This window comes from Myotis daubentonii, chromosome 10 (assembly GCF_963259705.1).
Source record: "Myotis daubentonii chromosome 10, mMyoDau2.1, whole genome shotgun sequence".
Classification (NCBI taxonomy): Eukaryota; Metazoa; Chordata; class Mammalia; order Chiroptera; family Vespertilionidae; genus Myotis; species Myotis daubentonii.
This window is the reverse complement of record NC_081849.1, coordinates 59994648-60010105: the sequence shown is the minus strand read 5'-3', so window position 1 is coordinate 60010105 and position 15458 is coordinate 59994648. Positions and strand designations below refer to the sequence as shown.

At 40.3% G+C, this 15458-nt stretch overlaps 1 protein-coding gene across 4 annotated transcripts in view; it reads left to right on the top strand.

Annotated features, from left to right (window-relative positions):
* The window catches only part of MACC1 (MET transcriptional regulator MACC1), a 63876-nt gene that overhangs the window by 27171 nt on the left and 21247 nt on the right, over positions 1-15458 (top strand). For all 4 annotated transcript variants that reach the window (XM_059712502.1, XM_059712501.1, XM_059712504.1 and 1 more), the window contains 2 exons: positions 9824-9946; positions 11892-13924. In XM_059712502.1, the coding sequence (XP_059568485.1) occupies positions 9832-9946; positions 11892-13924 (2148 nt within the window). In that variant the 5' untranslated portion in view covers positions 9824-9831. The remainder of the gene's footprint in view (positions 1-9823; positions 9947-11891; positions 13925-15458) is intronic.

Here is a 15458-nt window from a genome sequence, read left to right as displayed (position 1 = left end):
AAGTGATACTCAGACCAGTGAATTCATTTGTCAGCTTTGCTTTGAACCCATATCTGTCTAATTTCAAAGCCTGCATTCTTCCTACTGTACCTCGGGGCCTCCTTTGTTACTCTTGTCCCAAGAAATAATATCAATAGCTGTTACAATGCCCTCTGAAGAGTGAGGAAGAGGGGGTAGTCCTTGTTTGGTAGGATATATAATTCTAGGGGAGCATGAGGCTAGAGACCACTTTATTTCACTCTCAGTGAGTTAAATGTTTCATTATTTTTGCTTCAAAGTCTTAAAATCTAAGCTATTATTACTTGTGACGTAAAATAGCATCAGAGTTTTAAAATAACTCATATTTTACTCATAGAATTCGTGGAATGGGTAGAACTAGTTATTCTCATATCCTCCTTCTGAAGAAGTTCTGATCAGGAGATGACAGTTTGATTTCTGAACCTGCTACCTTGGGCGATTCATTTCGTCTTTCTGAAGCTCACTTTTGTCATCTGGAAAGTGAGCCTTCTTCATCTTTCTAATAATGCTTTTTGCTTTTCTCCATGAGCACTTATACTTGTAGTCATTTCCCTTGGGTCTGAAGGCTAAGGGTTTCCAACTTCATGAACCAGGACTGGCTACATAATTTGCAGTTCTCAGTGCAAAATGAAAATATGGGACTTCTTGTTAATCACAATATTAAGTATTTCAGGATGGCAACAGCAGACCAGTACACCAAGCATAAAGCCTTTGTGAGAAAGCGACCCTGTATGACTGCACAGATCACATGTTCATGTTGTGGGCCCTGCTGTGAACTTGGTGAAGATCTCCTGGGATCATGAATGAGGCTTGATGTTCCCCGGCAATAAGCCCAAGGCATAGTCCCAAATCTTACTTCCTTTGGAAGGAAGGTCTGACCTATGCGTAGGAAGCACAGTGGAGGTTTCAAAAGCTTGTTCTCTAGAGTCTGGTATCCCTAAATTGAAACCATGGCTCTGCTGCTTAACACCTATACAATCCTGGGCAAATAAATCCCTTAAACCTGATTTCTTTATCTTTAAAAGGGGACTAATGATAGAACAAACTTTTTAGAATTGTTGCAAATTATAAATGAGAAAATTCATGCATGGTATTGGGAATATAGGAAGCACTCAGTAAAAGCCCTTATGATGGATTTTTTTTTTTGTTATTTTACAGCCCTGAAATATTCCTTTGTGAATCTGGTGAGAGTCCTTACATGTTCCCTTCCAGAATGAGGTTTCTGGGAAGGTTCTTTGGCTACATCATTTAGCTGGACATAAAATAATTTCTGATCTACTGTTTCTCTGTTTCTGATTTGTGCTCACTAATACGATGTTATCCTGCACAAATATTTTAATTTTCCAAAATTTCAGTTCTGTCAGTGTGAAGGAAGTGATAGTTTGACATGCTGATATTAACAAGATAACATATTGACAGGATGTTTTGAGTTACCAAAATTGGAGGCATCATCAAAATTATTGTGCATTGCTAATACAGCTTAATGCACCAGGTTCCCTGGAGAATCTTATAAAGCCTTTTTAAAAAAAGATAATTGACTTCTGTAATTTTTTCCTGTTAGGTATTTTAAATCTTTAGTAATAATGACCAGTGATAAACTGGTCGTGGGTGTATACACTACCAATCAGAAGATGCCCATCAGAAGATGCCCTAGCAGTGGTCGGCAAACTCATTAGTCAACAGAGCCAAATATCAACAGTACAACGATTGAAATTTCTTTTGAGAGCCAAATTTTTTAAACTTAAACTATATAGGTAGGTACATTGTTATTAACTTAATTAGGGTACTCCTAAGGCTTAGGAAGAGCCACACTCAAGGGGCCAAAGAGCCGCATGTGGCTCGCGAGCCGCGGTTTGCTGACCACGGCCTAGGCTAACATCCAATGAGACCATACACACCATGATCCAGTAAAAGCTTCATACACACCAGGGAAGCATCATCAGTTGGTTATAGTTCCTTTGTGATCCACTCAGGCAGTCACATATACAAGGGAATGCCAACCTATTTGGTTAGGTTTGGCCTTAAGGAAATGAAGGAATCCACCTCTCCAATAATTGCTCTTCTGACATTTTAGCATTTGTTGTCACCTATAAGAGTTATAGCCTGTGCCAGGCCAGTGTGGCTCAATGGTTGAGCATCAACCGATGAACCAGGAGGTTACAGTTCGATTCTTGGTCAGAGCACACGCCTGGGTTGCAGGCTCGATCCCCAGTGGGGGGCATGCAGGAGGCAGCAGATCAATGATTCTCTCTCACCATTGTTGTTTCTCTCTCTCCCTCTTACTTCCTCTCTGAAATCAATAAACATATTTTTAAAAAGAGTTATAGCTTGCATGGAAGTACTTTTAATATTACATAGGTCAAGAGTTAAAAACAGTATAGATCATAGAAACATAAAGGAGATCTGAGGTATTCAAGGACTATTTGGAAATTACTTTGAACCTACTGGATAGCTAAAAATAGCAATTTTCACTATATACTAACCACCATAAACATGACTTCAAAAGAATACATTTTAAAGAAATAATTATATTAAACAGTATTGCTTCCCTGGTTATTATTTTGTAAACTCACGCCCCCCCAACCACCCCCCCAAAAAAAAAATCTGAGATTTTTTGCTAATTTGTACACTTAGTGAATATTCTCAGTTATTTAAAGCCTGGTTTAAACAGTAAACTAAATGAAAAGCAAAATTTTTTTTAAAATATATTTTATTGATTTTTTACAGAGAAGAAGGGAGAGGGATAGAGAGCCAGAAACATCGATGAGAGAGGTCGACCAGCTGCCTCCTGCACGCCCCCCAGTGGGGACATGCCTGCAACCAAGGTACATGCCCTTGACCGGAATTGAACCCGGGACCCTTGAGTCCGCAGGCCGGCGCTCTATCCACTGAGCCAAACCGGTTCGGCGAAAAGCAAAATTTTATTCATCTTTTTATGGGAAAAATATTGAATCTTGTAGAATCAGAATAAGTTTGTTGGAAAAGGCATATTGTCAAGAATGTTGTCCCCAATTAAGTGAGTAGTAGACTGCTCCTTTACCACTTACTCATTCCAACATAGACTGACTCCTGCTTCTTTAGACAAAGTTTTAAACATTTCTATCTAGAACAACAGTTGCCACTGAATATAAAGATAATTGGGAGAAAACACAGGGAAATGATAAATGTGGTTGGCTATTTGCAGCTATTTAAACAAGCACTACCCTTCACAGGTGGGCCTTCTGGTCAAGGGCTTTCCTCTTATACCAGCTCTCCCTGTATTCATAGAAAAAACCCAGATTTAGGATGACGTCCTGTGAGGTGTGTGTTTGTGTGTGTGTGTGTGTGTGTGTGTGTGTGTGGTGTGTGGTGTGTGTGTGTGTGTGTGAGGTGTGTGTGTGGTGTGTGTGTGTGTGAGGTGTGTGTGTGTGGTGCGTGTGTGAGGTGTGTGTGTGTGTGTGGTGTGTGAGGTGTGTGTTTGTGTGTGTGTGTGTGTGTGTGTGTGTGGTGTGTGGTGTGTGTGTGTGTGAGGTGTGTGTGTGGTGTGTGTGTGTGTGAGGTGTGTGTGTGTGGTGCGTGTGTGAGGTGTGTGTGTGTGTGTGGTGTGTGTGTGGTGTGTGTGGTGTGTGTGTGTGTGTGTGTGGTGTGTGTGTGTGTGTGTGGTGTGTGTGTATGTGAGGTGTGTGTGTGTGGTGTGTGTGTGTGTGTGGTGTGTGTGTGTGTGTGAGGTGTGTGTGTGGTGTGTGTGTGGTATGTGTGTGTGTGGTGTGTGTGTGAGGTGTGTGTGTGTGCGTATGTGTGTGTGTGTGAGGTGTGTGTGTGTGTGTGGTGTGTGTGTGTGTGAGGTGTGTGTGTGTGGTGTATGTGTGTGTGAGGTGTGTGTGTGTGTGTGAGGTGTGTGTGTGTGTGGTATGTGTGTGTGTGTGTGTGTGAGGTGTGTGTGTGTGGTATGTGTGTGTGAGGTGTGTGTGTGTGTGTGTGAGGTGTGTGTGTGTGTGGTATGTGTGTGTGTGTGAGGTGTGTGTGTATGTGGTGTGTGTGTGTGTGAGGTGTGTGTGTGTGTGTGTGTGTGGTGTGTGTGTGTGTGTGAGGTGTGTGTGTGTATGGTGTGTGTGGGTGTGTGAGGTGTGTGTGAGTGTGAGGTGTGTGTGTGTGTGAGGTGTGTGTGTGTGTGAGGTGTGTGTGTGTGTGTGTGTGTGGTGTGTGTGTGAGGTGTGTGTGTGTGTGTGTGAGGTGTGTGTGTGGTGTGTGTGTGGTGTGTGTGTGTGTGAGGTGTGTGTGTGTGTGAGGTGTGTGTGTGTGGTGTGTGTGTGTGGTGCGTGTGTGAGGTGTGTGTGTGTGTGAGGTGTGTGTGTGTGTGTGGTGTGTGTGAGGTGTGTGTGTGTGGTGTGTGTGTGTGTGTGAGGTGTGTGTGTGTGGTGTGTGTGTGTGTGGTGTGTGTGGTGTGTGTGTGAGGTGTGTGTGTGTGCGTATGTGTGTGTGTGAGGTGTGTGTGTGTGTGTGGTGTGTGTGAGGTGTGTGTGTGTGGTGTGTGTGTATGTGAGGTGTGTGTGTGTGGTGTGTGTGTGGTGTGTGTGTGAGGTGTGTGTGTGTGCGTATGTGTGTGTGTGAGGTGTGTGTGTGTGGTGTGTGTGTGTGTGTGTGAGGTGTGTGTGTGTGGTGTATGTGTGTGTGAGGTGTGTGTGTGTGTGTGTGTGAGGTGTGTGTGTGTGTGTGTGTGTGGTATGTGTGTGTGTGTGAGGTGTGTGTGTATGTGGTGTGTGTGTGTGAGGTGTGTGTGTGTGTGGTGTATGTGTGTGTGTGAGGTGTGTGTGTGTGTGAGGTGTGTGTGTGTGTGTGTGTGGTATGTGTGTGTGTGGTGTGTGTGAGGTGTGTGTGGTGTGTGTGTGTGTGTGTGTGTGTGCGTGCGTGTGTGTGGTGTGTGTGTGTGTGTGTGTGTGTGTGTGTGTGTGTGGTGTGTGTGTGTGTACATAAAAAGATTGGGAGAAGGAGACTAGTGGGAGCAGCCAGAGAATAGGGAGAAATCCGCTTAGCCAGGGAAAGAGATTAACATGGGGGTTTTCAAAATGTGGTGCTCAAAACATGGCCCCCAGGACTACAGCATCACACCACTGGGTCACTGGTTACAAATGCAAATTCTTGGGTGCAAGATGAGAAACGCTGGGCTGGGTCCAGCAAACGGCGTTGATCAAGCGCTTCAGGTGATTTTGGTACAGCTGAGATTTAGGACCACTGGCTTAAAGGACAGTGGAGATCTGCTTGGTGACCAGAAAGAATGTTAGCTAATCATCAACTTGTGCCTTCGGTTCTGAGATGTTACAATTCTCCAGGATCATAGCTGCATAAGGCACCATTCCTGGTGCTTATGTGGGTGAGGATTCCTAACTATTTTGACTGGGTTATAACTATTTTTTACATCAAGGGTTGTTTGTCTCAAAGGAATCCTAGGTGTAAATTTTCTTTCTGCTCGTTTCTCCACAAATTAGAGTTTAGGTAGATCCACCTAAATTGGTTTTCAATTGAAAATGTACTTTCTCTTTTTGAAATATACTTTTGCATCTAAATTTTTTCATATTTTATGTTTATTTGCTTAATTTTGTTGAAGGATGTGAACTTAGTTTTCCTATCTCAAAGTTTTAGCTACCTGAGGCGTTCTAAGGACTCTTAGATTTTGACATTATAGTTGGTAAAATCAACCACAATATTTTGAAGATCTGCCAGGAAACTTGAGGTTTCAGTGCAAATTGCATATTGCATAATTCGGCTTTTCGCCCAATCTTTCCGTGTAGTTTCAACTATCAAAGGAAAAAAACTGCTATTGCCCCATTTGATGTTTTAAAGTATGGCACCTTCTGAGATAGGTTTTGCATTTGCTTATTCATCATGTTTGGAAAATATGCCTTTCCTCTCCTTTTCTTTCCTCCCTTTTTCATCTTCTCTTCATTTAATTTGCTCTTTATAACAGAAAAGGCTTGATTTCTTTTAAAAATGAAATAAACTTCTTGGAAGTAAAATGTCAAATACTTGAAAGATGAATATGATAAAAAAGAAGAGTCAACGTTGAAAGACACGTGGTTAACACATGAAGGAGAACAAGAAGTGAGGAAATTAGCATGAATGTAAATTTGAACTAGAAGGTGGTAGTCTCAGAATATACTTGAGTCTGACAGGGGTTACAATGTCCAGAGTTATAGCTCTATGGGGTAGCTGTACTGTGTATGAGTAATTATTTCTGAGTTAATCACTCACCAGCTGTTTGACCTTGTAGGTTACTTATGTCTCATTGCTGCTATTCATTTTTTCACTCTGTGAAATCTGATTAAAAAAACTTTTTAGCAGGATACAAAATTAATATTCAGAAATTTGTTGCATTCCTAGCCTATATAATAAAAGCCTAATATGCAAATCGACCAAACTGTGGAATGACCAGTGGGCAGGGTCGAGCGGGTGGCAGGCCAGCCAAGGAGGGTGCCAGCAGGCAGAGGGAGGGGACGGAAATTGGGAAGCAGCAGCAACCAGCAGTGGTGGATGGGCGATGGGGGCAGGGCTGGAGCTGCCCCCTGGTGGTCATTGCACTCCCACAGGGGGAGCGCCACTCAGCTACAAGCCAGGCTGATGGCTGGCGAGTGCTGCGGCAGCGGCGGGAGCCTCTCCCACCTCTGCAGCAGCACTAAGTATGTCCTACTGGCGGCTTAGGCACTCTCCCCTAAGCTGTCAGTTGGACATCCCCCAAGGCCTCCCAGACTGTGAGAGGGCGCAGGTCAAGCTGAGGGAACCCCCTGAGTGCATGAATTTTTGTGCACCAGGCCTCTAGTACACTAATAATGAGTAACCAGAAGGAGAAATTAAAAAAAAAAATCCCATTTACAATTGCATACAAAAGCATAAAAAACCTAGGCTAAGTTTCAGTTTAGTACATTTTGATACTTTTAGTTGTAATATATCTGTGTTCATAGTTACATGGCACTACTGTATATTGAGACACAATTTCTTTATCTATGCATATAACAAAGGATATTATGGTTGATTTCACTTTCCTGTTAATATAATATAATGAACACACTTATGTATATCTTTTCTAATGAACATATAGAGGTTTTACTAGAACAAATAAGTGGGATTGGAATTGTGGGTAGTAGGCTGTAAGCATCTTTCCTAGACAATGCCAGATTGATTTCTATGTGGTTGTACCTATTGATACTTACAATAGGAAGGTATAGGGTTCCCCTTTGCCTGACATCTTTGCCAATAATTGGTGCTGCCAGATTTAAGTATTTTTGCACATTTTATTGGTACTAATTGTATCTTATGTGGTTTTATTTAGCATTTCCCTTATTATTAATAAATAGAGCATATTTTATTTATTTAGGGGTCATTGTGTTTAATTTTTCAGAGAAATGCTTGTTCAGATATTTTCCCTCCAAAATTTTTAATAATGTTTTTATTTTGCTTAGTGATTTGTAGAAATCTTGATATATTTTGGAATTTAGTCCTTTTTTCTTTTTTAGTCATATGTAATGGGTATATCTTCTCCCATTTTTTGCCTTGTGAGGGTGAGTCTGCTTCTGGGAGTATTCTGTGTGTTTAGTCTAATTCTGTTCCAATTTCATATTGTCTTACTCAGCACTTATTTACAATGAATGCTGGTATCTGTGGTGTACATTACTTTTGTAATCTTCTTCTGAATTATTTTAAATATTAGCCCTTTGCTTTCTTTTTTTTCTTTTTTATGATCTTTTTTATTTTTATTTTTTATAAAATGTATTGGTATGACACTGGTGATAAGATTATATAGGTTTCAAGTGTACATTTCTATGCTATGTGATCTGTATATCGCATTCAGTGCCCACCACCCAAAGTCAAATAATCTTCTGTCACCATATATTTGGCCCCCTTTACCCTTTTGTACTCCCCCATCCCCCTTCCCTCTGGTAACCCCCTTCTTCTGTGTCTGTGAGTTTCAGTTTTTTATTCCACATGGGTAGGGTCCTAGGCCTGGCTGGCAATCAGGGCCAATTGGGGCTTTCCTTAACCCGAATGCCAACTGACGGCTGGGGGCCTTCCTTCATTCTGTGCTGTCCCCTGGTGGTCAGCATACATCATAGCAAGCAATTGAACTCCAGGTCTCCCGGTTAAACTCCTGAGGGAACAATTTGCATATTAGGATTTTATATATGTAGATAAGAGTGAAGTCATATGATTCTTAGCTTTTTCTGACTGATTTCAATTAGCATAATATTCTCAAGGTATAATATATACATTTTAAAATAGCATAAGGACTTACAAACACACACACACACACACACACACACACATATATATATGTCATATGTTATATACACACTAGAGGCCGGGTACACAAAAATTTGTGCACTCGGTGGGGGGGGGGGTCCTTCAGCCCAGCCTGTGCCCTCTCGCAGTCTGGGACCCCTCAGGGGATGACCACCTGCTGGCTTAGGCCCGCTCCCTAGGGAATTGGGCCTAAGCTGGGAATCAGACATCCCTCTGGCAGCCCAGGAGCCCTTGGGGGATGTCCACTTGCCAGCAGGGAGCAGGCCTAAGCTGCAGTCAGACATCCTTAGTGCTGCTGAGGAGGTGGGAGAGGCTTTTACCACCACCGCTGTACTGGCAGCTGTCAGTCTGGCTTGTGGCTGAGCAGAGCTCCCCCTGTGGGTGCACACTGACCACCAGGAGCAGTTCCTGCATTGAGCGTCTGTCCCCCGGTGGTCAGTATGTGTCATAGTGACCAGTCATTCCCAGTCGCTCTGATGTTAGGGTCAGTTTGCATATTACCCTTTCATTATATAGGATAGAGGCCTGGTGCATGGGTGGGGGCCAGCTTGTTTGCCCTGAAGGGTGTCCCAGATCAGGGTGGGGGTCCCGCTGGGGTGCCTGGCCAGTCTGGGAGAGGGGCTGATGGCTGTTTTCAGGCTGGTCAAGCCCCCCCTCCTCCAGTGGGGACCCTCACCCCATGGAGGTTTGCCCAGCCTGGGTGAGGGGCTGATGGCTGTTTTCAGGCTGGCCATGCCCCCTTTAGGGTGGGAGGTCCCACTGGGGTTCCTGGCCAGTCTGGGTGAGGGCTGAGGGCCGTTTTCAGGCCGGCAAAGCCCCCCGGCAATGGAAGCTCCCAGCCTCTCCTTTTTTTCTTTTTTCTTTTTTTTCTGGGATTTATTTACCTTCTGTAATTGAAACTTTGTTGCCTTCAGTGGAAGCTTGGCTTCCAGAGCTGGCTGCGGCAGGCAGGAAGCTTGGCTTCCTCCATCACTGGAGCAACCAAGCCTCCTGCTCCCTCCAGCTCCGTGGCTGCTGGCCGCCATCTTGGTTGGATTAATTTGCATATAGTCACTCTGATTGGCTGGTGGGCGTGGCTTAAGGCATAGCAAAGGTACGGTCAGTTTGCATGTTTGTCTTTTATTAGATTAGATAACATTGTGATTTTTTTATTTTAGAACTGAATTGATGTGTAGAAGGATTTGGGGAAGAATTCCAGTTTTGTGATTTTTTAATCTTAGTCATGAAACAGGGAATATCTATTTATTGAAATTTGCACTTTGCTTTTAAAAAAATTATCCTTGGGATTTTCATTATTACTTTTTTATAGGATTACAAATGCATTTCTTGGTCTTCTTTTTTGCATTAATCCAGGATCTGAGTATTTTTCAATGAAGTCCTGATACTTATCTACTCTAGCATCCTACCAGAAAGAGAGAACCTATGAAGAGTATTTTTATATGTAATTTTCTACTTAAATATGTGTGATTACCTTGAGTTTGGTTTCTCTGCCAACATGTATATGCTTACATGTTGTCTATTTTTCACTTTGTAGGTGGAAAAATGTTAACCAGTGAAAGAGCCCATGTTTGGTTAGGAGGAATTTCACGAAGCATATCTGAAGGAAATTTGATTGACATGGAAGCCCAAAAATCATCAAAAAATTGCAATATCACAGGTATGGGAATGTATAATTGTTGTGATATTTTCATCCAGTACTAGCAGCTATTGCAATTCTACCTCTGAAAAGTGCTACAAAAGATGAAAAGAATTAGAAAATCCCTAATTATCATAGAAATATTTACACTATTATTAAAAAGAGCAAAATAGTGGAGGCAACAGATTACAATAAATATTATGAGGAGGCAAAATTCATTATTAAATGAGTGGTATATATAATACCAGTAAATATATAATGAATTTGGGGGTTGAAGACATCTCTAGAGGTTGGAGTGAGCTAAGAAATCTTTATAAAGCATAAAAGAACTAAATTTATCCTTAGAGGAAAAGTAGTTTAAGAGTTATATGTAACTGGTTTGATGAAAGTATAGAAATAGGAGAAATACAACTTTTTTTAAAAAAAATGCATCTTCTAAATTTTAATATATGCCACTAATAACTTATTTCAATCAAGGTAATAGTTATATAAATATTAAAGTAAAAATAGTCTGACAGTTATATATATATATATATTTAATAAAAGAAAGTCTGACAGTTTACTTGAACTCATTTTTCTCTTTTGGTTGGCCTCTTGGCTTTCATTTTTCACTAAATCAGTACTAGCCACATAAAGTCCACAGAATCATTACCACTGTTTATTGAGAAATGACCAAGTCTGAGTAGCTCTCAACATAAAAAGGACTTCAATATTTGTGAGATATGTAGAAAGTCTTTACAGTTGATATTTGACTATTTTAATGTGTTGCTGATTCTTAAACTACTCTTTTCAAAGCAATCTTTTTATTTCATAGTGGTAAACCTGTTCTTCGTCATGTTAAACTTGAAAATCAAAGCTGAATGAATTCCTAATCTGATGTTTATTGTATATGAAAATTTTTAAAAATATAGTTTATTGATTTCAGAGAGGGAGAGTGAGATAGAAACATCAATGATGAGAGAGAATCATTGATCAACTGCCTCCTGCACAACCCACTTTGGAGATTGAGCCTGAAACCTGGGCATGTGCCCCAACTGGGAATGGAACTGACACCTTCTGGTCCATAGGTCGATGCTCAATCACTGAGTCATGCTGGCCAGGCTTCGATGTAATTAAAATCTATCAACAAAGTTGTCAGGAAATAATATTAAAAATGCATTGTCTATTTGGCTTATTATTTTTAAGTTATTTTAATTATTAACTGATAATATTTGACATTTTTCAAATATTGAGTATTATCAGAAAAGAAAAAAATTAATGAATAATGTAGATATATTGAGACCAACTATTTAATGTTTAGACAAAAATCTGGGTAATTGACTAAATTATTCTGTTTGTTCAGAGGTTTTCTTTTGTGAAAGTCAAACACAAAACCATAAGGCATAAGTATATCTAGTCTGGGTCCTTTTGAAGGAAGTGTGTTAAATTGATATCTAAATTGTTAAACATTGCCGAAACCGGTTTGGCTCAGTGGATAGAGCGTCGGCCTGCGGACTGAAAGGTCCCAGGTTCGATTCCGGTCAAGGGCATGTACCTGGGTTGCGGGCACATCCCCAGTGGGGAGTGTGCAGGAGGCAGCTGGTCGATGTTCCTCTCTCATCGATGTTTCTAACTCTCTATCTCTCTCCTTTCCTCTCTGTAAAAACTCAATAAAATATATTTAAAAAAAAAAATAAATAAATAAATAAATAAATTGTTAAACATTTACTTATTTGTAAATCATTATGTCTTAAGATAAAATAGCATGACATGTGGTCAAAATGAACTGGTGGAACAAGTTCCGTTTTCTCACAGCATGAAAAATTATCCAAATTTAACATTAATTTTGCAGTTCCTACTGTACTGTCAATAAAAAAGCAAAATAAAAAGTCTTGAATTTTTAATAAAAATTAATCTTGGTTTTATCTCACAATGACACTCACTTCTGTTTTTTCCTTGTTTTTGCTAAAATGCCACAAATGTCCAGACTCAAGTTTGCTTCTCAACTGGCCAGATGCTTTCACACTTCACAGCAATAATGTTTCCAAAGCTACAAATCCATTCTGGAATGAACTGTCTGCTTCTAACCCATTTTTGGATGATATAACTCAGCTAAGAAATAACCAGAAGAAAAATAATATTTCCATCTTGAAGGAAGATCCTTTTCTCTTTTTAAGAGAAATTGAAACTGGAAATTCTTTGGATTCCTCTGGTGATGAACTTGATGTGCATCAATTGTGTAGGCAGTCTTCCTCAAGGAAATCAGTGAGATCTAAAAGTGTTTCAGAACTTTTGGACATATTAGATGACAAAGCACATGCCCATCAGAATATACGTAACTCTGACCAGATCCTGGAACATGACTTACAATGGCTTCAAAATGATCGAGAGGCTTATAAAATGGCTTGGTTAAGTCAACGCCAGCTGGCCCGCTCCTGCCTGGATTTGAATATAATTAATCAGAGTCCTGGATGGGCCCAAACACAAGTTGCGGAGACTGTGGTAGTTTGTAAGTTAAACCACCAAGGAGGGTCAGTACAATTACCTGAATCAGATATCACTGTTCATGTGCCCCAAGGTCATGTAGCTGTGGGTGAATTCCAAGAGGTATCGCTAAGGGTTTTTCTTGATCCTCCACAAATGCTTAATCATGATCTTTCATGCACTGTAAGCCCACTGTTGGAAATCATGTTAGGCAACCTTAACACAATGGAAGCCATTTTGCTGGAGATGAAAATCGGGGCTGAAGTGAGAAAGGATCCTTTCAGCCAAGTCATGACAGAAATGGTGTGTTTACACAGCCCGAATAAAGAAGGCCCTTTCACAGTGTTAAACAACTGCTACATTTATAAAGACACCATCCAAGTCAAGCTAATAGATTTGAGTCAGGTGATGTATCTAGTGGTTGCTGCACAAGCTAAAGCTACTCAGTCACCAGCTGCCACCATCTGGGATTATATCCACAAAACCACCTCAATTGGAATTTATGGGCCCAAATATATCCATCCCAGTTTCACTACTGTTTTCACAGTTTGTGGACACAGTTATATGCCGGGAAAGCTTACAATCTCTGATATAAAGAAGGGTGGAAAAAACACCTCTCCAGTTGTGTTTCAGCTGTGGGGGAAGCATTCATTCTTACTTGACAAGCCACAAGATTTAAGTATTTCTGTTTTTTCATGTGATCCTGGTTTTGAAGTAAAGATAGAAGGAGAAAGGAAAGAACTTAAACAAAAGCAGTTGCAAGCAAGTCAAGTAGTTCATCAACAATTTTTATTTTCTTTAGTTGACTCCAGAAAAATGCACTTGTTTGTTTTCCAGGTTCAGTTGGGGCCTCCCAATGGTAGACCAGTGACACAGTTTTTTATCACTACACCTGATCCAGCCCCAAACCTAAAAAGACCCTTAAATCTGCCAGGTAATTTGCAGAAAGAGAAGGAAATCAAGTCTGCTCCTTCATTACCAGCAGTGTATGTTAAATACCCTATATTTCAAGACAAAAAATTAAACTTTACCAAATATGGAGTGACTCTGAAGACAGTGCTAAGACAAAACAAGATTGACTACTTACTTGAGTATATCAAAGGGGACACAATAGCTCTTCTTGGAGAAGGTAAGGTAAAAGCCATTGGGCAGTCCAGAGTGAAAGAATGGTATGTGGGAGTCCTGCGAGGTAAGATTGGACTTGTACACTGCAAAAATGTCAAGGTGATTGCAAAAGAGCAAGTAATATCAATGTCAGATCGTGTCTTCACAACCAGGAACCTTCTTGAACAAATTGTCCTGCCCTTTAAAAAACTGACTTATATCTACTCAGTTATATTGACTTTGGTGTCAGAAAAAGTTTATGATTGGAAAGTTTTAGCTGATGTCCTGGGTTACTCACATCTGGCACTGGAAGGTTTTGAACGAACACATGCAGACAAAGAATCAGAAAAAGTTTCTTATGTTTTAAAGAAGTTAAAGGAAGATTGCCACAGAGACAAGAATACCAGAAAGTTTCTTTATGAGCTTGTTGTGGTGAGTATTGCTTGATCACATAGAACACTTTATTAATTTGGTGATATTTATAACCAAACATATGAGAGAAGGAGATAAAAAATTCTTAGCATTCTCAAATAATTTGAAGTCAATCTACAGTATACATATATATAGCTTTTCCTGCAAGACCATATAATTAGTTCCTTAGATCCAGAAACTAGTCCCATAGGATCATCTTTTAAAGGAAGATTAAAGTTTCTGTTTGTGCTAGAGCATAATAGTTAAGAGATTCTTTTTCTTTTCTCTCCCAAATATTTGAATAACTCTTAAAATATCAGAAATTCCAATTACATGAATAAGAGCAAACTGAAACAAAACTAATTAACTTGGCCTTTGCTATAGGTCTGCTTTTTAGTGGTTTTTAAAAAACATATAATCAATGTCCTTTACTTTAGCAATTTAATATTCTTCTTCTGTATGTGATTCATCATAATGCCAAAATAATATTGCTTATTCTCTTCTTAATCCTCATGTTCTAGTAGAACTCACAGGATCATTTCTTTTCCTCATAATATTCAACCTAGTATAAGGCTCAGTGGAGAGTTATAAAGAAGATATCAACTATTTTGCCTTAAAAAGAAAATTTGGCATTTTATAAAAATAAAAAAAATCAAGAGCATACTTCTAAAAATTTCTAAAATGTGAATGTATAAATAATAATAAAAGCCTAATATGCTAAGTGTCTGGGCATCCGGTCATCTGTTCAACCAATCAAAGCATAATATGCTAATGATATGCTAAGGCTGTTCAACCACTCGCTATGACGTTCACTGACCACCAGGGGTAGACACTCCAACCCATAGGGGTCCAGCTGACGGGACTAAATGAGACAGGCTGGACATGCCCTGGAGCCCTCCCGCGGTCCCTCCCCAGCTGGCTAACCTCCCACATCCCTTCCTGGCCCCAATTGTGCACCAGTGGAGTCCCTCGGCCTGGCCTGCACCCTCTCACAATCTGGTACCCCTCGGGGGATGTCGGAGAGGAGTTTATTCAATGACATTAACAATAATTTATGTAATAAAGAAATAGGAATATTTAAAATATTTCTTCTCTTTCAATTATTTTGATGATTCTACAGTAATACTGAAAGGGTTAAATTTTAAAAGCCCCCTAATGCAGTTGAATGTATAGTTTTATGGTGATGTGCTGCAGTATCACTTAATCTGGGCCATTTAGAGTCATTGGCTGATCTACAAGGTCAAAGCTGCACATATGTTTTGCAGTAGCTCATTATCTCTCATAGTTCATGTACTGCATGAAGATTTGAATTGAAAATTGCTTTGTTGAACTTAGTGGCAAAAAATGTAATATTGGCCAAATGGTCTGAAAGTTTAAACCTGACTGTGTTGATGTATGATCATGAGTAGCTTTGGTGACAAACTAGACAGTGCTGGTGGAGGGCTTATTCAAGGATATAGTTGCTAAAAGCTCCCAGGGTGTCCCAGGGGAGGCTTCAGGATTTCCAAATGGAAGGGGCTTAGGTGTGGTTGTCTGACCAGAAGATGATGGAAAG